This window comes from Calidris pugnax, unplaced genomic scaffold, assembly GCF_001431845.1.
Source record: "Calidris pugnax isolate Ruff unplaced genomic scaffold, ASM143184v1 scaffold95, whole genome shotgun sequence".
Taxonomy (NCBI): Eukaryota; Metazoa; Chordata; class Aves; order Charadriiformes; family Scolopacidae; genus Calidris; species Calidris pugnax.
In genome coordinates, this window is record NW_015090885.1 from 1,100,360 (window position 1) to 1,127,387 (window position 27,028).

General features: G+C 36.6%; 1 protein-coding gene across 1 annotated transcript in view; it reads left to right on the plus strand.

Annotated features, from left to right (window-relative positions):
* Nucleotides 1-27,028, plus strand: part of ROBO2 (roundabout guidance receptor 2) — a 936,606-nt gene that overhangs the window by 810,662 nt on the left and 98,916 nt on the right. The window contains exons 7-9 of the mRNA XM_014947324.1: nt 2,253-2,264; nt 16,476-16,600; nt 21,348-21,519. Of these exons, the coding sequence (XP_014802810.1) occupies nt 2,253-2,264; nt 16,476-16,600; nt 21,348-21,519 (309 nt within the window). The remainder of the gene's footprint in view (nt 1-2,252; nt 2,265-16,475; nt 16,601-21,347; nt 21,520-27,028) is intronic.

Sequence of the window (27,028 nt, forward strand, 5' to 3'; positions counted from 1 at the left end):
AAAAAAAAAACCTACCGAGTGGCTTTGTAGGGGAAGAGATGTTAGTATGTAACAAAGAGAAGAAAGTATTGTGATAATCCATGTGCTGAAATATTACCACGGTGTTCGCTTTAGACAATAAGTGATAATACAGCTCTTCCCGTTTTAAGCTGAAGAAATAGGTTTACCTGCTACATGCTTATATGTAAGAGATTGTTCTTCCATTTCGTAATGTGCGAAAAATAGTCACTACAACAAACTCCCAGAAATGCTCTCACTTTGTTTCTTTGTCACAGGCAGTATCATGGTATCCAATAAATCTGGCAACCAATTCGATAGCCTTTAAACACTCCTAGAACTGTGTATACATTATTGGAGCAAGATTTGCTACCCAGACTGGTGATATAAACAATAGCTAGAACCAAGCAAAAAATCCTTTGAAATCACTGAAGCTTGAACCTGATGAAATTAAGGTGAAAAAAACCCGAGGAAATATATAATTTAATCGATTTTCCTACAGTAAAAGCAGGTTTTCATTATCTTGGGTATTTTTCCCCCCTGGGTTTGTCATTTATAGCCAAATTCATAGTGTTTATCCAACACAAAGGAAGCCACGATGTTATAAGCATATTAAATGTTCAGGATATGACAGAAAATGAGAAAAGCCAAGAAATTCAATGGAGAACATTATTACTCTGAATTTTCTGAAAGCAAAGGACTGTGCAAACGCCCATTGACTTTTAAGGGACCATGAACAGCAGTTCTTTTAATTAAAGGAAGCCTTAATTCTGAATTCTTAAATTTTTGCCAGTTTTGTCTGAAACTGCTTTTAGCATAACCATTCATTGTGTAGAGGAGCAAAAATACATAGCACTTCAAAATTTACTTCCAGGATGCCTTAATCCTTACTGGTGTCATGTGGTTACAGCTTCAAATCTAGCATTATCCTTGGATCCCTCATTCATGACTCCATCTTCTCAAAGCAGAGGATGAGGATGCAGTCAGTTTGCATTACCCTGTCACAAACAATACCAGAATTTTAATTCTGTGGCTCAGCCTTCATGTCCTCTCTTGGAAAAGTGCACATCACTCTTATTCCTTCTCTCTCTGCAGAAGAAGGAATATGTCCATAACACCAGAAGAGAGAAAAGCTTCCAATAGGTGATGGGTGAGAAAGGGCAGCAGGCTTAAAATAGTTAAATGAAGTGGGTATGCCAAAATAAGGATAAAGCTGCAGAAGGGCTGAGAACTAAGAGGGTCCTTGCATACTCTGTTACCTCTGGATCTGCATATCTTACGTTTGACCCTAGCCTGCATATAAGCATACAGAGCTGGTTATCTTTAAAAAAAAATAAATTACTGTTGCTCAGAAATATATAACTTCTTCTCCTGCTAAGATAAGGGAAGTTTGGCCTACCCAAATGCTACCTGGGTGAATTTTACGTGCAACTTTTCAGCTCTTCTGAAAGGGGATATCTGTATTTTATTAACAGAAGGACTGACAGCCCCGCTTCCCCAGCACAAGTATAATGAAGGGTTGTTGCTATAATCAAGAAATCACTTGTTGCAGCAGCAGCTTTCCATCTTGATATCAACCTGAAGCAGTATTAAACTGTTGATCATTCAGCAGCAATTTTTTTAGGAAGTAGAAGTTATCTAAGCAGTAATTTGGGAGGTTCTGGGTTGAATTCCCTGTGGCCATTTCAGCCTCTTTGTCGTATTTTCATCAGCACTGTCAGTGAGGAAAAAGCAGTGTGCTGTAAGCTTTCATGCCCAGTATTGAATGAGAAAAGCTGTCCTGGGCTTTCTGTAGCCCTTACTGCTGTACTGACTGGCCATGCTTAAAATTCAATTGGTATTTGACTCAGAAAACAAACATGTTGCATCTACTGGCATGACACTTGGCAGTCTGCGGCTTAAATTGATGTGTTCATCGGGATCTAAAAGTTTGTGCTAATGTAATGCAATTTTTCTTTTATCAGGCATTAGCAATGATACTTGATGATGGCACGTGAAGATAATAGAAATATTTCTCAGAGAATGGTTCCAGTCAGCTTGTTCAGATGCTGTGCTCAAGTAAATGTGATAATAGGGGCACATAAGTAAACAGTAACAACAATAAACATTTTACTTAGGCTGTCATTTGAGGGGTTAACAATCATGGTAGTATCCATAGTGGAAGGTAACATTACACGTCATGCATTCTGACAGATATTCTTTTCTTTTTTTAATTTCTTTTTTATGTTCTCACTACACCATTGTAATGTCAACAGCTCGCCCCGTTGGTAAGTAACCATCCTTCTATCCATTTTAGCATGGCTTCACACAATGCTTCATCTTTCATTTGCAACAGCATTTACCTGGCCGAAATTGGCAGCCAGTGCTTAATAGTTTTAACTGTCTAACAACCAGGCAAGTGATTTTGACGGACAAAGTGCTATTTCTTAACTTTGTATTTTATGCTGTGTCATGTAGAAACACATTTGCCAAATCACCAACAAATACCAATCAGCAAAACAGGGTGGGTGTGGTGATACTGAGCCAAAATCACTCATTTAGACGTTTTTAACAGTCTATTTAAGGGCCTGGTATAAAAGCCATTGAAATCAACAGAAAGGATTGTATTGACTTCGGTGAGCTTCTATCAGGCCCTAAATGATCAGCTCATTATGCTTTTACTGCATAGCAGTAAAAGCACAGGCTTTGCATGTCCCGTCTTTCAAAGAGTTTTGAAAGTAGTCCTGAAATTGAAGAGGGGATGGAGTAGATTTCCGTGCTTGTTAAGAAAGTTCATCACTAATTTTTGCCCTTGAGTCATCTTGGAATGTGTTTTGGACTGCATTGTATGGGATGCAGACTGTTTTGAATAGCAAGTCCAGAGGAAGACAACCTCTGGATTTTGAATTTCCACACACTGAAAATTTGATTCCTTCCTATACCTTTGAAATTATTTCTGAAAATTTATAAAAATCTAACTGAGCATAATGGAAAAATTGCAACTGTTGGTAGCTGAAATTTGCTTTTGGTGTTCAGAGAAATCCCAAATATGTTATTTAATTTTCATTCACGGATGTTTACTCTGTGCCTATGTGGATTTTCTAAATAATTTAACCAGTTGGACTGCTTCTCTGATTTTTGTAGCTTGTGTTCAGATTTATCTTTTAGAATAATAATATGGTTTCTCTGATTTTATGGATTAGTGCACAAAGCATGTATTGGTGAGATTGCAGAGGGGTTTGGTCTGTCTTTATGTAGTCAAAACTTATGTTAGATATGCATTTGACTAAAGTTTGTGAGTTTGAACTTGTGTCAGCTCTTCACTGTTACAAGTTGGAGGAAGAGAGCTTGGAATAATTCAAAGACAAAATCCAGGTTAGGCCTCTGTTTCCAGAACTAAGGTGATCCCATGCTATTTCGCTTGCTTGAACTAGCATACATAGAGCCAAGATAAGTACCTCCACAGTCATGATATGGCTTATTCATACCACATACCTGGAGAATACCCTGTGCAGAATGGAAATTCACTGTTCTTCATTTGGGATTTTGATAGCAAGCTTTAAATCCCAGTCATTAATGTATTACTTTGGCATTATGCTAGTTCTCAAGAAATTAATTCCCAGGAGTTGTAACTGTAAAACTGGAGTAAACTCATAAGAAATTTTTTTTTTTTTGCTTGAAATTGTAGTATGAATTTAGTATGCTTCTAATGTAAATCTCTCATGTTGAGGGGGAAGGCTTTATGGCTAGTAATGAAAACTCCTTCTGCATTCACTAAGAAAATGCTACAAGATTAGAAGTTTCTTACTTCTAGATATTTTTCTCACTTTGCTCACTCTTAAAAGAAAGGCAAGAAAAAAAATCACAAAGCAGAGACTGTTTCAGGCTCTGTGAAAGCCACATGAAATAAATGACTGGAGATTCACAAGAAAATGATGGGTTTCAGCAGTGTTGGTGGTGTCTCATTTCAGAACATTGATTCTTTTTTAAGACTTTTCAGGACGTTTAGTCATCCATGATTCCATCTCCAAAGATTATACAGAAGCCCATGGTCTCAAGTTACTTTTTGTCCAGGTATATGATCCCCTTGTGTGACCCAGCTGTGGTCAATTTGTTATATATTCTGCTTATGCTTTTTTATTTTGTTACAAGTGAACATCTGGTACAAAAAGTATTCCTTTACATTATTTATTCCGGAAACTTAAATTAGAATAGCTACTTCAAAATAATTATTATATGGTCATATGGTCTTTATCAAATTATTGAATTTAGTGATTATCTTTGAGAATGGGGAGAAGATTGTTAAGTAAATAAGTCCAACCCCAAATCTAAGATGTAGAACTCCCATACAAGTGTGTGTGTGGTGATTGCTGTATACAAGCAGATCACTTTCAGTCACTTTTATCTGATCCTGTACCTGTAGAAAAGGCAATGCTGTCCTTATGATAGTGTATGCCTTTATTGTTTTTTGCATAAGGGCCTGAAATGAAGCTGATTTCTCCAGTGTGTCTCTCTGTCTCAGTCCAGAGTAGGCAAAGCAGGTGACTACCTATCCTGTTTTTTGAAAATTAAAGACCAATAAAGCAAAACAAAGTAACCTCCTTCTCCGCCATCAGTTTCCCACCTGGAAGCCCAAACAATCTTCTGTTAAAATTGTTATTTGACAGGAATGGTGAGTCAAATTTTGTAGCATCTTTTTGCTCAAGAAATTAACTGGAATGCAGTGTAAAAATACTTCTCCTTACATAAAGGAAGCTAAAGCAAACACTACTAAATGTTATTAAGCTCACAGATCTCTAGGAGGATGACATTGTAACAGAAATATATTTATAAATATAAAATATAAATATATTTATAATATTATTATATAATATAATTAAATATATTTCTTTATATGTTAAACTTCAGGGGAGCAATTTAAAAGTTTATATTCTTTTGTGACACATAAGAATTATCTATGTACATCTTCTTTCAGTGCCTTGTCACTGAAGAATAGAGGAATGTTTTTTAGTGTTCCAGGATTGCAATTCTTTTTGCAAACTGAATCATTTTCATTTTTATTCAGTTTTTTGCCTGTTTCAAGTATTTACATTCTGTTAGTTGTAATATTTTTATTTAAATTCCATGTTGTGTGGAAAATTCCAGAGTGGGATTACCAAGGACTATGTTAGGTTCAAGCAGAGAAAAAAATGAGGTATGGTTCTGCCCAAGGTGGATGGCAGCTGGTGAGTTTAGCAGCTCTATGCCAGATTACTCATCATGTTTGGATCTGCTGCTAGGAATAAATGTGTTGTCTGTTTCTAAAATAGATGTTCTCTTATTTATAACCTTCTGAAAAGATTTCCGACAGGATTTACAACAGACAGATTTAGGAAACAAGATATTTATCCCTGTTTAGACCATATCTGTTTTTATTTCACTCATTAGATGGATATTCCAGATGAGCAAGTTAAGTATTTTCTCACTTGCATATTCTGCTGGATTTCTTATGGGAGTTGGGAAGGAGAATAGCTGTTAAAAGAAGCAGAAAAGTTGGGAGGAACCCAAAAGTTTCATATAGTCCCACTGAAAGCAACACTGACCCTCTTTCCAAAAGTATTTGCTATACTACCTTGAGACAGAGGACCTAAAGTTCGAGTAGAAGATCTGGGATGATCTGTCTCATGTTTCAGTTTCCTTTTTACTAATCATCCAAAGAGTCATTCAGATGACAGAGTACTCAGTTTTGAAATTAATTTCAACTGCGTCCAAGTGAAAATACAGTTCTTTGCATTTCAATTGCCTTGCAGTAAGTCAAGTTTACTTAATTTGTTGTCATATGCTATGACTAATCTTCCCAGAAAAAAGTGACATGCAGCAAAAAGCTAGATACTTTTGCCACCTGGGTAGAAATTAAGTATTTGGAATTAACTAAGGAACCAAGTTACAAAAATGTCACTTCCCTACCATGTTGGAGAAGGGAGAAACACCTACCATGAATTTTCCAAATTTCAGACTAATTAAATGCATTCTATTCACATTTAAGTGTGCAATGTGACTGTGTGATGCATTTCACTCCGCTCTGGGAAGTTTTCTTGTCATAAATCAGCCTGGCATGACTTAATGTTCTATTAAGAGTGGTGCAGCATGAAACATATAATAGCAAGGGCTGTATTTTAAACAAAGTTGTATTAGGTGTTGTGGCTTGAAATTATATTGTTCAGATGGTTCAGATTGGTGAGAAAGATCCATATTCTTCTTCATTGTCTTGCATCTGTGTAGGATGACTGCTTTTATTAGTAGTATATTCATGAAACTGTGACCTTCGCTTGAGACACTGAGGGTTTATACAGTATCAGTAATGGCAATTAGTGTGTGATAGAAGAGATGAGATCATGCTTGGCACTACAGTGCCATCTTTCACTGGCAGAAATCTCAAATCTATATCAAAGTGTGGTATGCTTACTGTCTGCCTACTGCTACCACCTCTAGAAATTTTCAGAAGAGTAAAGACACCAGTAGGCATTAGGTTTTGGGGGTTTGTTTCTTCCTTAGATGAAAGAATAATGTATCATTCTTGTTTAAAAATAGGCAAATTCTTTAGATTAAAGAGAAAAGTTTGCCATAGAAAGAAATTCAGATTTCTTTGTATACCAGTAAGAAATTAAAATATGGAGCTGATTTGTTCTGACAGTTCTTAGCCTTTTAAAGACCAGTCTGAAAATCCTAAAGTCCTTAACATTTCTACTTTGACAAAACTCCACTAGCTGAATCCTTACACTCGAATTACACTTGAATCCTATAATGGCTTCAGATATCATAGAAATACAACGTTTGCAGTGTATGGGGCAGAATGGCTCTGCAAGTGGACATTGAGCACATTAACCACCAAGTACTTAATTTCTGGTCCACAAAACTCAGTTTTATTTCCAGCTGCTCTAAGTCTTCTTGGATATGCCAGATAGTGATCAGAACAGAAACACAGAAGATCTGACAGAGGCTTCTTCTTCAATGATAAGTGCGAGGGGTGACGGCGTACATACTTGAAGTTTTAGCAAGTCATGCTGTGGTGTCCTGGCTCATTCCACCATGGCACCAAGTATGTGCCAGTACTCATACTTTTTCTCTTACAGAAAACCCAGTCACAGCAGTACTTGGAAGGAAGTGATCACAGGAAGTGATCAAGGGCCTCCCTTTTTTTTTTTTTTCCTTTTTTTTATTGCTGAACTCTACTTTCTGAAAGTTTCAAGAAGTTTAATGTGTAATTTCTTTTTAACTTTCCTGAAGTGTACTCAAATCAGTGGGAATTGTTTTCTTACTTCAGTGGATTCTGAGTCTCTCCATAAGTCTTTGAAGATTAGTGTATGAAAAAGTCTTTTGATGTGTTTCTCCCCTCAAACTTTTCCCTTCCTTTTTCTAAAAAGAGAAATTGCTTATTTTTCCTTCAAGAGTGTGGAAATCAATACATTAATCCATTCACTTTTCCCTTTACCTTCTTTGCTCAATTGCTGCTAGCTATATTACACTTTGGATATGATCTCAGTATTATTCAACAGCAAAATGATTGTATGCACTATTCCTTGAATGCTAGCATTGTCAACCAGCATAAATAGTCTTTTTCTTCCTCACTCCTTTTCTTCACTTTACAGTGGCACAAATTAAGCAGAATATCCCCTCTCAGCCTTTTTTATTCTCAAGGGTAAACAAACCAGAAACTTACCATCTTTCTCACTATAGATGTAGCCTATTAGCCTGTCTAGGCCCTTTACTCTTCTCATCATCTCCTTAGCTCTTCTCTTCAGCATGTGAATTCATGGTTTTTTAAAGGGGATAATCAGATTACACTCATTATTTTGATGAAATCTTACTATATCAGTGAGGGGAATGCTTTTCCTTTTTAAACACATTACAAGCTAACCCTCTTGCTATCTCCCATGACAAAAGGAATCATGGCAGATTACATGTCTTTTTGTTGGCATAATTTGTTTTATTTGCTAAACTCACAGAAGGTATAGTAGCACCAGCCATCCCCTAATGGTACAGTTTACATTAACAATTGGCCTAAAGTGTTAAGGATTTAGGAAGGCACACCTTTTCTATTTGATCTGAGCAAAAGATGAATCCTAAATCTCAGACACTTGAGGAAAAAAAAAAAAAGAAAAGCATTGTCTAGAGTTGAGAAAGTCCTGAGTAATGTAAGTTATTGGAAAGACAAAATCAGTGCTACTTCTCTTTATATATATCAAAACTAAGTGAAGGACTTTCTAGATGGGGTTTTCCAGGAGCATCTGTAAGATGGCAGGGGCCACTTAAAAGAGATGATTGGACAAGGTATAATAAAATAGAGATGTTTGATTAAAGAACAGCAGGGTACAGTCTAATGTTGAGATGGAATTTGGACTAGATATTTAAACTTAATCTATAAATGTACTGTAAAACAAAGAGGATGAGGGGGTCAGGAAAGATGCTGCTGCTGAACTCATACCACCAGAAATGGGGGGGAGGGGAAAGTAGAGGCCGTCTATGTAGGAGACAGTTGGATTGTTTTATAATTATCCTCATAGTTTTGTTTTATTGTCATTAGTCCTAGGTAAGAAGGAAGAACAAACCCTTGATAGTAATTTTTTGTGTGTGTGATTTAACTTTTGTTATAGAAATGATAAATGCAGATTTGGCAGTTTTGTTAATTGAAATTGGCAAGAAAACTTTGAATATAAACCAAACCTGCTTTTTCATTACTTTTTATCTTCCATCTCTTTTTTTCCCCCATGCAGATTTATCCCACCTCTTTCTTTTAGGTCGCCCAGGGATAAAAGAGAGATTTTATGTGTCAAAACATGTAGGACAGTTAGCGTTTTTTATTTATTGATTCTCTAGACTTCTTTCACCTCTTGCAAAGAAAGAAAAACATGCTTATGCTTCCATGCTTTCAGAGATTATCTGCTTCAATGTTTCAGAACAACTGAAGGATAAAAATGTTATATGTGAAATTCAGAACTTGAATTTAAATTTAAGATTAGAACAATTAGTCTAGGTATGAAGGAAGGTTTAGCATTTTCAAATGATTGAAGTGTGATCTTTTCACACTGTTGTGTTTTTACATGGCTCATTTGAAAACGGCAAACAAAACAAAAGGAATTTCTCACCTTCCACGAGACGGGAGCAGTGTGAAGGACACTTATACCAAAACTGGTTCTAGTAATAATCTTGCTGAGACCTCACCTCCCCCTGCTTTCTACCACCGCCTCATTGTAGCCTGATTCCTCTCCCGCAGTGCGTCCTTACATTCAGTCTCCTAAAAGTTCTTTCCACTTGCCCCCTGTGCTTCTAATTCTGTGTATTTGATCTACCGTTTCAGGACATATGAGAATTAATTTTGAAGCAGTGTCAATTTTAAAGATGGTATCTGGGCTATGGATTACAGATACTCCCCTAGATTATGGGAAGCTGCTTTTCAGATGAATCCAAACCTTGTACCTGCTTTGCTGCCTCCACTTGTGTTATTTTAAAATAATATCACAGGTCTAATGAGCAGCTTCGTGAATCACTTGTTATCCCCATGATGTACCCATTCCTTATTTTTATTGACAGAACCATCCACATGAAGAAGAAATCATGGAAGAAAGAGAACACTCTAGATTAACAAGGAAGAGAACATAATTAAAGAGAAAAAAAATTATCACAAAATGAGATCTATGCCCTTGTTTCAAAGTCCAGCTCCACTCATACAGACTAGGAAATAGTTATAGATTCCTATGCTAACATGATATTCATGGGAGAGAAAAAAATGAAACTAATTTCCCAGGCAAGTCAATCGTAACTAGCATGCCAAAAAGTTACTTCCTCCAGTCTGTGAACACACCTAATCACTGGAGCACATCATAAGACTGAGAAGTCTTTTCACTTTGAAGAAAACGACCATTCTAAACTTCCATTAGTTTATCTGACAAGAAATATCTGAATTAGTAATAGGCCTAAATTGTCATCCTGTCAGGCTCCTCTAATGGCTCCTGTGGCAGAGGCTACACTCCTGATTTATCATTAGTCGTAGCTAATAGTGCACTAATAACTTTGTGTTATAAGAATCACACATCACTTTCGGTACTGATTAAGAAGATTGGAACTTCTGAGGAAAGAACTGCTGACTCAGCCAAGGTTTCTGGTGTTTGAGGCTGGAAATATTTTCTGTTTTCCTCTATTTACTCCATCAGCAACACTAGACTTGCAAACCATCTTTCAAAACTCCTAGACTTTCATATCTGCAGTTTTTGGCAGCTCATGCCACACAAAGGAGAAATGTTGCTACACAAGTTATATGAGTAGGTTCTTAACAGTTTTCTTTTACATTTGTATCACAAAAGCATCCAAAAGCCCAATATCTACCAGACCTTCCAGACAAATTTAACCAATGACACAGAAAGGTGATGGATCATTATTTTCTTTCAAGAATTCCTGTACTGCCTTCAACTGTTGTCTAAGCTCGTATCTGGAACCAGCAAAGTGATCCAAAAAATAAGTAATCCTACTCCATAGATGGTGTTAAGGGTTACCTCCTTTTTCAAAATACGTAATACTTGAGCTGGAGGTCTGGGGGTTTCTCCTATACTCTGTGTAAACATCTTAGAGACAAACTATTGATCTGGATTTGGTATGACTGGAACAGTTTGCTCTCTTAAAGTATCAACAAGTATTGAAGATCATCTGAAGTGGCTACCTGAATATTCTCACTGCGGTAAGGGTTTGAGATAAGCATTGAGATATCCAGTTTCAAGTCTTTGAGGGCTTTGCAAAAGAAGATTGTGATGTTGATGGGGTTCTAGAAGTCAGAAGACAATTTGGAGAAGGTGCATTATCTTATCATCCTAGCTGAATTTCTTACTCCCAGGCCGAGCAGCTGAGTATTATACTAGCTATAACTTTGATTGTTAAAGGATTAACGTGAAATTAATTTACTGCTGCAAGTGTACAATGCTGAAAAAGACTGCAGATGGTAATATTAGGTTGGTCAGCTGTCTCTTCCCTGCTGTAATCAGAGCTGAGCCTTAGTGCTTTACCAGCCAGTGTATTTCTGCTTGTTCTCCAAATCTTTTCCCCTATCAGTGATCATTATCCGAGTTTTGCTTAGAACATCTACAAGTCAATATCTTTCCCCTTGCCCCCTTTGAACCAGTCACAGAAATATCTTAATGGATAATAAACAATTCCAGTTTAAAATGAAGCACTCATCTTTATCACTTTAGCTTGCCTAAGTAATCTTCATGATGAATTTCATTTGCAGTTCACTATCAACTGAAATTAGTTGCAATTAAAGGTTGTCAAATCTGTAATTTAAGACCTTTAATATTTGTTGCTGACACTGTTTTCCTGTAATATATTATTTTTTCAATGTGTCTGATCAAAAGACCGTATAAGTCAACAGGAGAATTTCTACCAACTTCAATGAGCTTTGAATAAAGCCTCATATGCCATGGTATATGAGGACATTTTACCTAGGTACATGTAATTAAAAGATTACTAAAGTTTTCATTATCTGGAAATTGTTTGCATTATGTAAAATGAGTTTGGTCTCATAGTGGCAGCCTTAGGTAATTGAGAATGTTTAGAAATAAACCAAACAACAGCAAAAATCCTACTGATATTAGTTGCTGTTGTTACAATTCTATTTCTGCTTGTGGTAGCAATATTGGACTAAATCTTGCCACAGTATTGACTTTTAATTAAAATCACAGCAATATAATGTACACACCTCAAGGCACATGGGCTGAGGGAGGTGCTGTGAGGAAGTCATAATAATAAAATTCCCGTAGGATCACTGAATTCAATGATAACCACAAATCACAAGATCAAGTTAGAAAGCTGTCACTAGAACAAAATGTTGTTAGTACTTGATATGGGATCAGTGTACTTTCTGCTATAAATTCACATTTTCCCGTGGTAATTTTCCCCTCCCTGAGTCTTCTGCCATGTTTCTTAGCAGGTGACCAGAGTTCACCTAGGAGGGATGAACTCACTGTCTTAGTCAAGCCTCCCTACATCAGCAGCTTTATCAGCTTCTGGTGACTCAGCTGAACCTTTAGTATTCAGCAACACCATTGGGAAAGAAATACATGCAATCCATCATATCAGATTAGAGATTCTGCTAACTATTAAGATTGGAGAAGAGTTGAGAAATCCCTTTGAAATAATTTGCAGTATTCGTTTCTTATTTTTTTTCCTAAAGCTCTTTAAAACTTGAGCAGAGGCTGCCTTCATATACGTTTATTAATAGAATAAAAGATCCATTCAGTCATGCATAAAACAACATCTAGAAAGAGTGCAAGAGAATGCACTCTTCCCATTTTGAACAACATAACTAATGCTCACTACTGCTCATGCTTTTCTATCTTCATTTTAATTCTTGCAGTGGAATACTGTTCTGTGCTGTAAAAACATGATGTGATTAACCTTAGGGTCCCCCCATCCCCTCATCTCAAAGCCCCCTCGTACATGGCCTATGCTTTCTATTCATGTTCAACCATCTGATTTCCATATCATCCCGCTCAGCCTCACAAGCAGCTATTAGCATAACAGAGCTTTAGTGTGACATTGATTGAAGCCAGTGCTAGCTGAATGCAGTATCAAAGCATAATTTGCCAGAAATCAAATCTAATTTACTGTGTACTATTTAAATTTCTAAAAAAAAAAAAATAAGTTTCAATAGACGTATACTAGGTCTGTGTTCTTAATTGTTCTTTTTTCATATTTTTGTCTACTCCTCTGGAATCCAAGCAATATATTTCCTTTTAGAGCCATTGTCTTTGACTTTCAAATGTCAATTAAGCAAGAGTTTTTCCACTCTGTTTATTCCAATCCAGTTAATGTTACATCTGAAACAGTAAAGGGTAATAGTTTGATAGGCACAACACTCAGTTTGCTGCTTCATAACAGTTTTTTCAAAAGATTCTTCTAATGACCTTAATGCTTAGCTTGAATTAAGCATTAAAGTACCACATAACTTTAACAGCTGAAGCATATCAAGCCTGCTGTTATTTCTCTAACACTACCTTTTCAGAATGTTTTAAAAATTGACCTACTTCAAGAGAAGCAATAATGGCTTGAATTAGGTTTTGTCCATCGTTTCACTGAAGCTGGGCTTCGAGGAAGTCATGATCTCAGTTAACCTTTCTGCAAAATGGGAGTAATAATATTTATCTATCTTTATAAACAGCATTTGCGTATGAAGATAATGAGGTCTATTTTTAGGAAAATGGGAGAGCCCAAGTGCTTATTCTGTCAAAGAAGCCTTGCCATCTCTGAGCAGGGTCATGTTGTGTTCTCTGAGGATAATGGCAGTCTTACTGCTTTGGTAGTTATACTTGACCATGAATTACTCCTGCAATCATTAACTGTTACTTTCAGTTTTCAATTTGTATTATTCAACTGGAAATTGATAGACAAAACTGATACGGTGAAAACATAGTTTAAATGCTTTAAACAAGGTCATTTTTATTAGAGGCTGTCTATAAACAGAGCTCAATATGACAACAAACTGCAACAAATGAAGTTTTCCTTGTGAGATCAAGAGATTTTATTTAAATAAAAACTCTGACCAATTTATTTATTTTTACAGTGAATTTCTAGTAATTATGGCTGCAGAGAAAAGCTAGAAAATACGTTCTTGCATAACTATATCATTGTTGACTGGAATCTTTAGAAAGTCTAAACTAGTAGCTATGAGGCCATGGATCTTCTGTTCACCTAGTATGGCAAATGCTGGGTGTGTAGCAGGGAGAGAACAGAGCAACAGGGTCAGTTCATGTCATTTGGATTATCTGGGCTGAGTGACGGCCTTAATTCCTATTTCTTTTCCCTGTCTCTTTTTACAAAAGAAAGATCAGTTTTCTGCTTCTCGGGAAGTGAGAGATGTTCAAAGTTAGGGGTAGGTCAAAAATTACAAAATAGGACTCTGATTGTTCCTTGACTACCAAATTATCTTAACTTGGTCCCTGGGAAGTCCTCTACAGCAACAAGTTCAGTGCTATTACATCTGCTCAGAGCTTTGAATTACTGACTTACAGTACAGCCTTGTGTGTGAGAATGTTTCAGATGAACTCTTAAACTCACCTTGCATTTATTTGGTTATGTGATTTGAAAGATAGGCTCATGGAAATGCCGTGCCCTTCTTCCTACTGTTGAGCTGTCTCTGAGCACTGTCTGTATAACATACCTCCATTGTACAAAGTATGCCTACAAAGTGATCTTAGGTATTGATAATGCTTAGGTATGAACTATGGAATGGTCTCCTGACACCGGGTTTTTAGCACCATGATAGAAAGATTATGGTCTTGAGGCCCCCTATAATGCAGCACAGGACTCATGCATAGCTCCTGTCAAATGCAGATATAACACCTGAAGAGGTTAGAGGTTTTCTGCTCTCCCTTCTGCCTGAAGTTGCTATTGATTCTATATCAATATCCTGGGCAATGAACTCCTATGGCTGAGCAGCAAACACGGAAATAATTCAGTGACCTTTATTAAGTGGGTAGTCAGAACTGTAGAGATATCTTAGTGTAAGGTATGCCTATAGGAATGGAGGTTTCTAATTCACAACTTAAAGGTCTTTCTCTCTTTCCCATCCCATATGATTGAATGAACAAACACATGCTTTCATTACCACATTACTGCTTTCTGACACCTGTAGGGATTGCATACAGATATGCTAGGCAAAACAAGGTGAGGAAAAACAAGTAACTTCGATAGGATGAGTTTGGATCCTAGAGTATGTGTAACAACACCCGTGTTCTTACAGAAACCTCAAAGCATATGGGTATAAACAGGCAGCAGCAGGGCATCTAGCCCTTCGTCCACCTGCTGAGGCCTGGAGAAGAGGTGGACACTTCTCTCTTCAGAGAGGTCAAAACCTGTGCTTAGGAGTATGAGACAGAAGGAAGACTCCTTGTGTTGTCCCCACCTTCTGCCTTCTAAATTGATGGTGGTTCATGTTTATTAAGTGATTTGCAGTTCTTGTTTTAAGAATGCATTAGACTAGAGCTGTTGAACTGGTGCTCTTTAGACTCCTGCTGATCGGTAAAGCCGTGGGAAGTACCTCCTAAGATAACTCGTGTATTTCAAAAAAATCAGATCTGCATACATTTCTATGCAGTTAGCAGCTTTACATCGTTGCTGTCAGCAGGTGTAATCGGAAGCTGGGTCTTGATTGCTCTTCGTGCCTAATTAAATACTTTGTAATTATAATGGTGAAAATATGGTTTTCTAAAACACTTAAATTCTGTTTACCTAAAAGCTTAGTGTTCCTAAACCATCCCTCTCCACAACAACCAAACCAATAGTGTCATAGAAGAAAATTTTTTTTTAATTATTATTTTGTCCCTTTCTTTAGCCTGGCCCCAAAGTTAGCAGCCTTACATTGCTTGCATTTTTAAAATATGCCAAATAGTATAAATCCAATTCAAGTGAACTTCACTGTTGAACTAAGTGGAAGGTTTGCATGTCATGAGTAGAGAAGTCATTTACTTTATCACATCATGCTCAACATAGTGGCTGATGTCAAGTTTTTTCTCTCAAATCCTCTAACGCTGCTTCTCCACTTTCCTTCTGCCCGTTAACACCTTTTCTCTCCCTTCTTATTCCCACTAAACATTGACTCTCTATTATCCATCCCCAGACAAGTAAAACTATACTTCTCTATTAGAAATTGTCCTCTTCTGACTGTGCTTCCTATTCCCCTATGTCTGAACATGGTTAATGCCATCTACTTGAAAACATAATCAGTCCTTGATCTTTTTTCTTGTTTTAACTCCTCTTTCTCCTTTTCTTTTTCCTTGTCTCTCCCTGATCTCCTAGAATACCTATTCCTTCTTACTCACCACTCACTGCTGCCCACTAGCTCATCAAGTCTTGCTTCTTTCTTGTCTTTACACAAGCTGGATCTCCCAACTTTGTGTTGTGGACACAGTTCTTTTTACAGCAAGTCCTCCTTCCCACTCCATTCTTAACCACACTACCCCTAAGAGAACTGAGGAAACTCTTGAACCTTCCTCTCCTTTCTCAATCATTTGTAAAAGTCTAGTGGAGCAGATTGAAAAAGGCAGTCTGTATGTCCTAACTCATGTCTTGTGATATTAACTCCAGCACAATAACAAGCTCTGTGAAGTGTAGAGAGTATTTGCCCAGATGAAAGGTAGAATACATCCACAGCCAACTTCATACACACCTGACTGCTGCTCCTTAGCATCTATTGTCATCAGAATTTATTCTAGCATGTATGGTTGTAATGTTTCTTTCCTTTTTTTTTCTCTTTTTGTACAACTGGGGATATCACATACTGATATTGCTGCTATTTTTGTTGCTGTTGTTGTTTTTGTTTATATATTAGTTCTGTCTATACTAATTAATGTTTCTGGTGTCATGTCCTCTGGCATAAAACAAACCTCCATAATGTTGTCACTTTCCTTTAATATTCCTGATCTCCTCCTTGCAAAATATCCTAAATTTACACAATGGTTTTTCTTACATTGTAGCTCCCCCACAGTTTGTGGTGAGACCACGAGACCAGATTGTAGCCCAGGGTCGAACAGTGACTTTTCCTTGTGAAACTAAAGGAAATCCCCAGCCAGCTGTTTTCTGGCAAAAAGAAGGAAGCCAGGTAAGCTATAAGCACCCTATAAGTCTTTCAAGCCTTTCTAAATAGTTATATTGTTAAATTTTTAGGAATATTATTTACCTTACCTTTCGTAGATTCTTTTAATCTTTCACAGGTATTTGTCTTTTAAAGTATCACTATTTTCTACCAACAATTTGTTGCCTTTTTTTAAAAAAAGTAATATTATGAAGAACTCAAAGGCCATTAAAGTTATTGAAACTTGTGCTAGGTGCTATATAAACATATAGAAAGCAACAGTATGTATCTTAAAGACTTTTCATTCTGAAGCCCCCAACAAACAGGTGGGTGAGACAAGCATAGTAGATAAAAAAGGTATGACTCAATTTTTAACTAATCAGTGCAGTAATTACAGTTCACAACCTGTCTAGACACGATCAAGCAGATATATATCTAGCAAGCTGATTTGCATTGGCATATTCTCATAGTGCATACAGATCTAGGTTTTGAACATGATGCTTTCTTCAGTAACACGGTCGCAAGAAATTTCTAGGTTTGGTTTTGGAAATATTTCCCTGATCCTTACTGTCACTTTTTGAAAGCAAAATTTCTGATGTAGCAATCAATGTTGCCATTAGCCAATACTAACTTCTACAGCTTAATACTTGAATGTCATGCCATAACATTTTTTTACTGCTGTTACTGTGGTAGTATGTCACAGCAGAAGTTAGGCCTTCTCACTTTCAACATGCAGTTCATGTGAGTATGTTAAATTTGAACACTGTAAACTATGGGTAAGATTCTCTTTTGCACCTGAGAAAAGATTAAAAGGGGTAAATGGATGCCCAAGGACAGTGCCTTCTACAGCTCCCTGATGAAGCCTGTTATGGTTACGTCCATCTTAGAATCATAGAATCATAGAATGGTTTGGGTTGGAAGGGACCTTAAAGATCATCTAGTTCCAACCCCCCTGCCATGCGCAGGGACACCTCCCACTAGACCAGGTTGCTCAAATAGCCATCCAACCTGGCCTTGAACACCTCCAGTGATGGGGCATCCGCGACCTCCCTGGGCAACCTGTTCTTATGTATCTATACTGCGTACCCTCTGTTTTTAGAGTCCTGTGCTACTTTTTCCCATACAGTAATATGTGCTTTGCAGTACAAGTGTGCCTTTTGTCTAATCTGGAGCATTATGTGTACCATCTCAGTTTAATAAGAGCTGAACCACAAATCTCCTGCTCTGCCCTACCTGCTTCTGCTTCATCTTCTCACGAGGTCAGATAACTGATCCAGAATAACAGGACCCAGGCTTGCAGCATTTCGTCCAACGTTGCATTTGTGGCTTACAAAGATACAACACTATTGCTTTATGAGTGTAAGCTTGTATGAGAGTAAGCTTAGTCTTCAGTGTGTTTCTTTCAGCGTATTATTCAGAGAACTTTACATCTAGCCTCCATGGAACTCATTCTGGAAAAGCACAGTATTGTGAGTCTCACTAAGGTGAAAATTGTTCCAAGGGGAAAGTAGAATAGCATATTGAAATTAAAGGAGGAAGTACTGATGTGCTAGCAAACATTTCAAAACCCTTCCTTGTAGAGCATTTTAATAACATGGTAATGTTTATGTAAAGTGAGCTTATAGTGTCACACTTGAATCTAATAAAGTGGACATCCATCATGCTGTAATAAAGAGAAGAGCTTCTAATTAAAGTAGGGCATCATTTGCAGGATTAAAGTCATTTAGCGTAATTGAAAAGTGTTAATACTCTATTTTATCCTCTTCCATTGGTATCACTTCAAGGGTAAAAACATTTTAAGGTGAAAATGCATCTTGCGTCTTTAATTGAATGTTATTACCTACTGATTGTACCATGTTGAAGCTGTTTAATTACAAACCTGGAAAATTAATTACCATATTGAGAACCAGATCCCTGAGGGTTAGAATGGTCTTTTTTGGCAAATAAATGCAACGTAAAAATTGATACCTACACGGTTTATAATCAAACCTGGAAACATAGCTCAATGTGATCCACTACACCCTCATGTTAATCTTAATTGGGCATCAGTGAAGTAAAACAGGTTAGTGTTACTGTCTCTGTATACAGCTTGCCAGATTTTGCAATGAGATGCCATAGAATAAGTGAATTTCCACATACTGTATATCATCATACAAATCTGAAAGATGGTATTTTGATTAAATTAGGCATGGTCCACTGAACATAAGTGACTTTTCACCTTTGCATGCCCAGCTATAAGTTGTTTCTTGGCTTTACAATGCTTGCTTCTGGTATCCCTCAAGGAACTGTTAGCAGCACTGCTGTTAGTGTTCAGATTAATGTTATGTAGTCATGTTAGCCCACTCCAGTGATTGTAGGGCATTTTTCATTGTGAATCCATTTCTTGATCCAGTGTTTCTGAGCACAACCAGCTGGAAGGGAGGGGAGCTGTTTCCTCCTGAGTCATTTTTTGTGCCAACTTGTGCATAAACAGCTGGTCCTTTGTTCTCAGTAGCCTTTTCCCCAGAGCCTAACAGCTGCCCACCAATGAAATGCACCAGGGCAAGGCACGTGTAACCTTTAGACTATCAAAATTAAATTCTTCCTTGAGATAAATTTAGTGGTATTACATCAGGATGACTCTGATCCCTCTATTTGGAACACAGCATGCCACCATTGTGCTTAGATGAGAACCTAACAGCTAGTTAAAACCACTGAAGTTGTAAAAACATTTAAAAAGGGGTTGTACTGTAGTTTAGGACAAGTTATAATTCATAGTTATCTGGTCTTTGAAGGAAGGAGTCATGAGACTGATGAGCTCCTCCTGAAGTGTGGAATATTCCCTGGGATGTAGTACATCTGAAGAACAGATAAGACCATGCTGAAGATAACAAGAAGGGTAGCCTTCTCTTTCTAATGCACTGATGAAGAGATCTTTTTCCTCTTAAGAATTAGGAGCTTGATCTTTTCACTGTCTTTCACAATGTGTTTCTTTTTATACTTTGCATAATGAGTGATAAACAGAGTCAAGCTCAGCCATATCAAAATGCTCTGCTTTCTCATAGTATTTAGTGGAGTTTTTGTAATACCTTCATTCAGTAAGTATCTTTGACAAGCAGAGGTTATTCTGAAAGTTTCAAGGCAATTCAGAAAACAGGGCAATTTTTTAAGACCCACTTAGCCCTGTAGCCTACAATTGTTTCAGAATTTTCACACTTTTTTTCTTATTGGACCTGAAGTGTTTACTGGGTGCATATTGATTTTTGAGGAAAATTTGCTGTGAAAAATTTCTTGAACATTGGCATTGAAAGGGGACAAGGGAAAAGACTCACCCTAGGGTGACAAGCAGCCTAGTAGGTTAATACAATTATAATACTTGGAGTGTGGGATTTTACTTAAAGCATATCTCTGTCCTTTAATTGCCAAAACCAGAGAGATAAAGGTGTGAGTTTCACTTCAAAACAGAATTTTTTAAAATCCAAGTTCACTGCTTGTCAATTCCAAATCATTTTTTTTGTGAACCATTAAGGCCTACTGCAGAAGAAGAAGGCGTACATAAAATTCATTTAATACCCTACTTTATACTTTTAGATTTTCTTTTTAGCCCCTATAGACAAGCTTAAAAGTTAGAAGGGAGTCATCGTTAGAAAGCACTACCGAGCTATACAGAGCTGCAGTAATGACTGAAAGCTTATCACAGCATGGTAACAGCGTGTTGGGATATTCCCGATACAAATAATTGTATTTTTCAAAGAGGCTTGTTGAGTTGACATAAAAGCCAGACTTGAATTACTGTTGTTTAATTATTGTTTAATCTGTTCCCCTTTCTGTCTCATTGGGCAATGCTACTGACCTTTCTGTTCACATTGCTTTCCTTTTCTTGTTCTTTTTTATTCACATCAAGAGCTGTGCCAGACAGTATAACTTTTTCCTTGAAAACACTGCCCTCATGACTGAAAGCTTTTCTGTCCTTTCTTGTGTTATTGATTCATTCAGTCCTTCATCATATGCAATGACTGCTACATCCATTCCAGTTATTCTTATTGACATCTCTCTTTTCTCCAATCCAGCCCAAAGGCAAAAGCTAATCTCCCTGTTTTGTTCTAACCGATGTCTTATCCTACGTGAACTTATTTTTTCTCCCTGATGATTTCCACAACAGATTTATACCCTTTTTCTTCACCCTCAAGGCTCCATGTTCTTTTCTCCTTTAGTATATCTCAGTTTTAATTGCCTTTTACTTCTCCTTTAAGATCTCATGCTCTGCCAGCTTCTCCTACTTTATGACGTGTTTGTATCTTCCTCACAGCTTTCCTTCTGTGCCATGCTCTTACTTTCTCCTTTGCCCAGAACATATTTGCAGCCAAACAATACTACTGTGTTCCCTCAAGTCCTCAGGATTCAATTCCTTCTGCTAGTTTTCTCATGTTTACTGTAGTATTGTGTTCTCCTGGTTTGACAGCCAACAAAGTATATTATTTCAATTACATTCAGAATGAAGATGAATGTGTCACAAATACAAATCACTCAAGTGTGATCGTTGGAAAATTTCTCCTTGCCTGGACCCCCAGCCAGAATACACCACTGTGTGCTGTCAAATGGCTGCTTCTAATTTAAACTGCAACTTGCCCACGGCAGGGAAAGCTAGCTCTATGTGTTCATAAGGTCATAACCACACTTACTTTTTCTTCTAGTTTATATATAGTACTTTTAGGGAAAAATCATTGTCTCTCTCACGGAGGGAAAAGTGGTGCTTTTGGGTTTTGAATTGATGTGAGATGAATTGTCTTTGCAGAATCTACTCTTCCCAAACCAGCCTCTTCAACCCAACAGCAGGTATTCAGTGTCACCAACTGGGGACCTCACTATTACCAACATTCAGCGGTCTGATGCAGGCTACTACATTTGTCAAGCACTGACGGTTGCTGGAAGCATTTTAGCAAAAGCTCAGCTGGAGGTTACTGATGGTGAGCTATGGAAATTCTTATTGTTTTTTCCTGTCAAAAGTATTTTAAATGTAATGTAAATAAAGGCATATGAGATCACATAATTCATACAAGAAAAACAGACAAGCTTCTACAGAAAATACAATGAAAAAAGGGTCTCTGCAATTCTTTATGGTATCAAAAAGACATCAAAATCTAGTTTGCCTTTTGCTTGCTTTCTGGAGGTTCCCCAGTAGTACAAACAAGGTACAAACCAGCTTAGAATAGGGCTGGTGAGAAAGCAAGTCTTAGCTTGGTAGAACTAAGATAGGACTGCAAAAAATACTGTGAAGAATGAATAGGTTTGTGATTAAAGGAGTGAACTGGGATGCAGAAAAATCAGGCTCAATTCCTTTGTCAGTCTGTCTTCAGATTATTTTAGGCAGCTAGTTTGGGGATTTGTCCTTAGCTCAATTAAATCAACACAGCTGCCTTGAACTTACTGGAGTACTGTTGGTTTAGAACAGCTACAGCACATAGCCCTTTAGTCCCTGTGGCAATAAGGTACCAAGATATTTCCTTACCTCAGAGCTGTGTTCTAAGAGTTTCGCAGTATGGCTAGATGTGAGAAGCGACATGTAAATACATAGGTAGGTTTTTCAGGAAAGGAAAAGAAAAGCACTACATGATCTGTCTTAATGTTTTCCATTTCAAAATTTTGGGTTAGAAAGTTATCCTGCTTTGAAGTTAGTTTACCTCAGTCCATCTACAAATGTGAATCCTTTTCATGTGTCAGAAATCCTGTTGATACCCCTTTTCATTCCATTGTGGATAGAAGGTGGTTTGCATCCTTTAACGTTAGTGAAGAAAACAGGATTCCTCTTAAACTAGGAGATTGTTGCATTCCCTGACATCATTATTCCTTATCTTAACTGACTCATTAAATATCTCCTGACAGACTTTGATGAATTTTTGCCATTAAAACTGTTGTTATATGCAGAGGTCTACTTTCACCGTTCCCTTAGAGACCTGCCTGCACCATGAAGTTTGAAAAGATGTCTAATTCTGAATAATCTGGCTTTTCACTAGAACATATTCATCACAAGTGACAGGTAGAGAGGTTCAGGCTCATGTTATAGAGGTTTGAGCATTAATTTGATGCCTTTTCTTTGTTTTCCAAAAGCTGTCTATATTTTTATGACAAGGGGAGATAATTTCTGCCTTATCCCTGCATCTTTACAAGCACATTGCTTCTCTGTAAAGTAGTTTCTGGCGACTAAAGGCTAACCTTCGCTCTGCACTCTCTTTAAGTCCTTTCTCTCATGGTCTCTGACAAAATGATGCATTTTCATTCAATTCAAATTTAAATGTAGATTAAAAGGTCATTTAAAATTAATGGAAAGGCAGTATTTTTTAATATCTGTCCATAGCACTGCCTGATTCAGTGCCATGACTGTGATTGGAATAAATAGAACACACAAACATTGGCTAAGAGGACATTGAGCCGTTAATGGTTGCACCTGCTGATGCTGTACAGATTTACTGCAATAGAGGCCGAGAGGATCAAATCAGGTTCAAGGATATTAGTGATGAGAAATTCTTCCTTTTGACAGACAAGGTCTGTGGTCCATCTTTATCTATTTCTTATGGGGGAGAAAAAATAATAAATCCTAATGACCTCTTTGGAATTTTCATTAGTTTATTTAACAAGTCAACAGAAAGCTCACAAAGGTGTCCCTGCTAAAAATGCAAACTCGACCACAATTAATTCTGATTAAAGGCAGTGTGCATTCCACATTGCTAGAGAAAGCATTAGCTGGTGGCTCTGCTGCTCAAGGAATGCAAGGCCTGCGTTCTTCAAACATTTTCCAGAACCCACTGTCGGCATGATCATTATGAAATAATACAAGGTTGCTTTATAGAAATACCATTTCATCCTTGAGTCAAAGGGCAGGTGAGGTCAGGACAAAAGTGCCAGAACAATATTGTGGAACTGGTATTATATAAATAAATGTACCATTAGATCACAGATATTTTTTTAATTGCTTTCAGTTAGGAAGTTAACCATAAATGTCTAAATAATTTGTTTTAGTTGATGCTGAGGAGAAGTTATATAAGCTAATGATTTTTATCAGTAGGGAAATCTAATTTAATGGTTTTAAAAATATAATAAAATATAAACACTGTTCTTGCTAGCTATATACTTAAGCATTAGTGTTCTAGTTTTTGGCTGGTGATTTCAGTTTTACTTCATAGCCCAGAATTTTTCTGTTTGGTTAATGATTTAATAATAGTGGCGAGCCATCTTTTTCATTTTGAACACATTTTTGTTTGATCCAGAGTAATTTAGATCCAATTGAAGTTCCAATACAGAATGAAAACATATGTCATGTGCAGAAAAACAAGTGCTTAATTACACCATATATAGCAGTGTTTCAGTTGTTACATTTTTGCACTTACAAGTCTTTACTGGAAATATTTTTAACTCAAGTGTTCACATGAGAAGAGATTACTAACTGTGATGAAATGTAGGGAGTTGAGTGATAATTTTGCTGATTATGGACTGTGCTAAGAGCCTTCAGTGTATTTGAAATTCAAATCTTGTATTTTCTTGAAAGGCTATCATATAATCTGCTGTCTAACGCACATCTGGAAAAGCAAAATCATTTTAAAAATTGAGACAATCTTAGCAATCCTTTCAAACCGTAGAAGTGAATATGCAGTTCACAGTCTTAAAATGACAGATCATGCAAATAAACCAAATGCTTACATCTAACTATGTCTGTGCTCAAGATAAAAAGAATAGTTTACAATTAGTAATTTATTCCATGAATTTATCCATCATACACATAGTATTTTGAAGAAGATATCAGTTTCTCCAAATCTAGTCACTACTTATATTTATTAATAAAAATTTCAGCCACTGCATGCTGAACTGTAGGATCAGCCTACAGCCCAGCAGTTGCAGTTTAGGATGAGTATTGGAATGGAGGAGCCAGCTTAACCTCGCCCAGCGGATGGCAATATAAGAATGAAATGTTTTAGAATATTCAACTGATTTTTAAAAAATCATATTTATGGGCTTTTGAATGAAAACAAAAGGCTGGACCTATAAGGAAAATTCAGAACAGGAGTAAAAAAAAAAAAAAAACGCCAAGCAAAAACAACCAGGAGAGAAGGAGTTGGCAGCACATCTCAACAGCTTCCTCTCCACTGATTTGGAATAGACACTTAAGGCTTTTTTCCCAAACTCCTCTGCTATTTTTTGACTATGAGGCTATTAAATATTCTGGAATATGTCTCTCTGAAACCCTCTTGGAAGAATTTAATATCACTCACAGTTTACTCATCTGCAAATCTGGCCACCATGATTCCTGTCATATATAAATAAATAAATATCAATATAAAACATATTTCATGTTTTATAGCAAGGATGACAGTTTCAAATAGGAGAAAATCAGAACAACTTCACAGCCTTCTGTGAAGCTCTTCCTCAAAAAAAGAAAGAGAAAGGGTTGGTCTCTGCTTTTCCACCTCTCAGGAGAGCACCATGCCCTATCGTGATAGTGTTTGTCATGAGAATTTCGTGACTTGTGTTTTATTTCCCCCTTATTCACCAGGAAAGCTTTTGAAATGTTGATTTTGGAAGTGCCAAAGTAAAGACTTCATTTTGTCATTCTCTTATTTTAATTTCCTGTTGTAATTTGACCGAATTCCACTCAAATTTAAACAGTTTCAGTTGATCCTAGTTGCATTTGTAGTGAATAAACTGTTCATTAATAAATATAATTTGTTCTTTTCTGATCGTCTGCTCAAAATTGAAGCTGCATTTTATCAGAAAAGGAACCTGATAATTTTCCAGTTACCAGAATTTGTGAATATGTGGTTTCTGACAAATAAATACCCCCATTTTTTAAAAATTAAATTAACTTTGAAATCAACTTTTTTTTTCACTGTGCAAAATGTGGTTTAGCCACTCAAAATGTTTCTGTGCAAGAGATATTAAAGTTTTCTGCAACGTAAGCAACATAAAATTTAAATAAAATTTAAAATATTGTAAAAGAAACTAGCAAAATCCCCCTTCTGTGCATATTTTTCATTATCTCTTTTTTCCTCAGAATTCTCATTATATATCTTTTTAAACTTATAACTGAGTTTTGAATCCTTGTAATGGAGACCTGTGTAGTAGGAATACAGACACGTATACACGTTTTAGAGAAGATTTACAAGTCATACTTGTGAAGACAATACAGTCGTTCACAGATCAGTGGAAACCCTAAGTGTTCATTTAACCTTTAGCCTTAGTGTCATGGAAACCTGTAGTGGTCTTTCACCCATAACACCCTTGAAAATGAAGATTCCTTCTGGCCAGGAGACTTTCAATTACACTATTGATCAGAGCTATTTAAAGGATTATGAGCTCCTCATTTGGGCTGTAAAAAAACTAATTATGTGCCAAAGAACAATATCTGTAATTGTAGGTTTTGAAAATACCTACATTGCTACACATATGAAAGGCAATTAGATGCAGCAAATAACTGCAATGGAATAGTTAGCACCTTAAGTATTTCTTCTTCCTTTATTTTTAGGAATATCTAGAAAACTAGGATTTGCTATTTTACGTTAAATCTAAATGAAAACTTACACAGCCGAGTTTTTATTTGAATATACTTGTGCTGCTGATAGTACATATGAGCTGAGATCAATTTTTATTCCACCAAATGGCTGAACTATGTGGTCATAAGGAACCTCAACGAGATAAAAAAAAAAAAAAATCATATCAAGGTGAAAATGCATTACATTTTCTCTTTTCTTGTAATACAGTGTTTCCTGTCCTATCTCTGCGTTCAGTGGGTCATATTTCAGAATTTCCAAAATAGCTTTCACATTCTGGTGTTAATAAATAGTCTAATTTTGCTTTCTATTTTCACTTTCAATTTCAATAAATGTGACGAACTCATACTCCAAGGTGCTGCTAACACTGTTGGTTCTATCCTTTGTGTATATTGTTAACAAAAGAAGGTAGTTAGTTTTTTTGCAACATTACAATTTCAGAAACAATTATTTTAAGTATAAAATGTACCAGTACCATCTCATTAATATTTTTTGTTTATTAAATAACATAATGAAAGTGCTTTGGATCTGTTGAAGGTTCCAGAGGTTTGCATCTCAAACAGCTCAAATACAACAGAAACCATATTGCTTCACAAGAAGTTATTTTCACTTCATTGTTAGAATCAGGTGTTGTGTATGAACTATAATGAACCAGATTCTCAGCTAGAATAAATGATTCAAACTCAATTGACATCAGTGGAAGCAGGCTAACTTATATCGGTTTAGGAATTAATCCTGCCTGTTACAATATTTAGTACCAATCTTATAATTCTTCAGTTGTTCAAAGATTTAAAGCAGCAGCAATGTGGCAGGTAAATATATAAAAGTGAATTTTCAGTTCTGTTATACTGATTTTATGCAGGAGTCATAGCATTGTTTATATTCAAGTAGTTCACATTCATTTGGTATAAACACATTCTTTAGAAACAAAGAGATA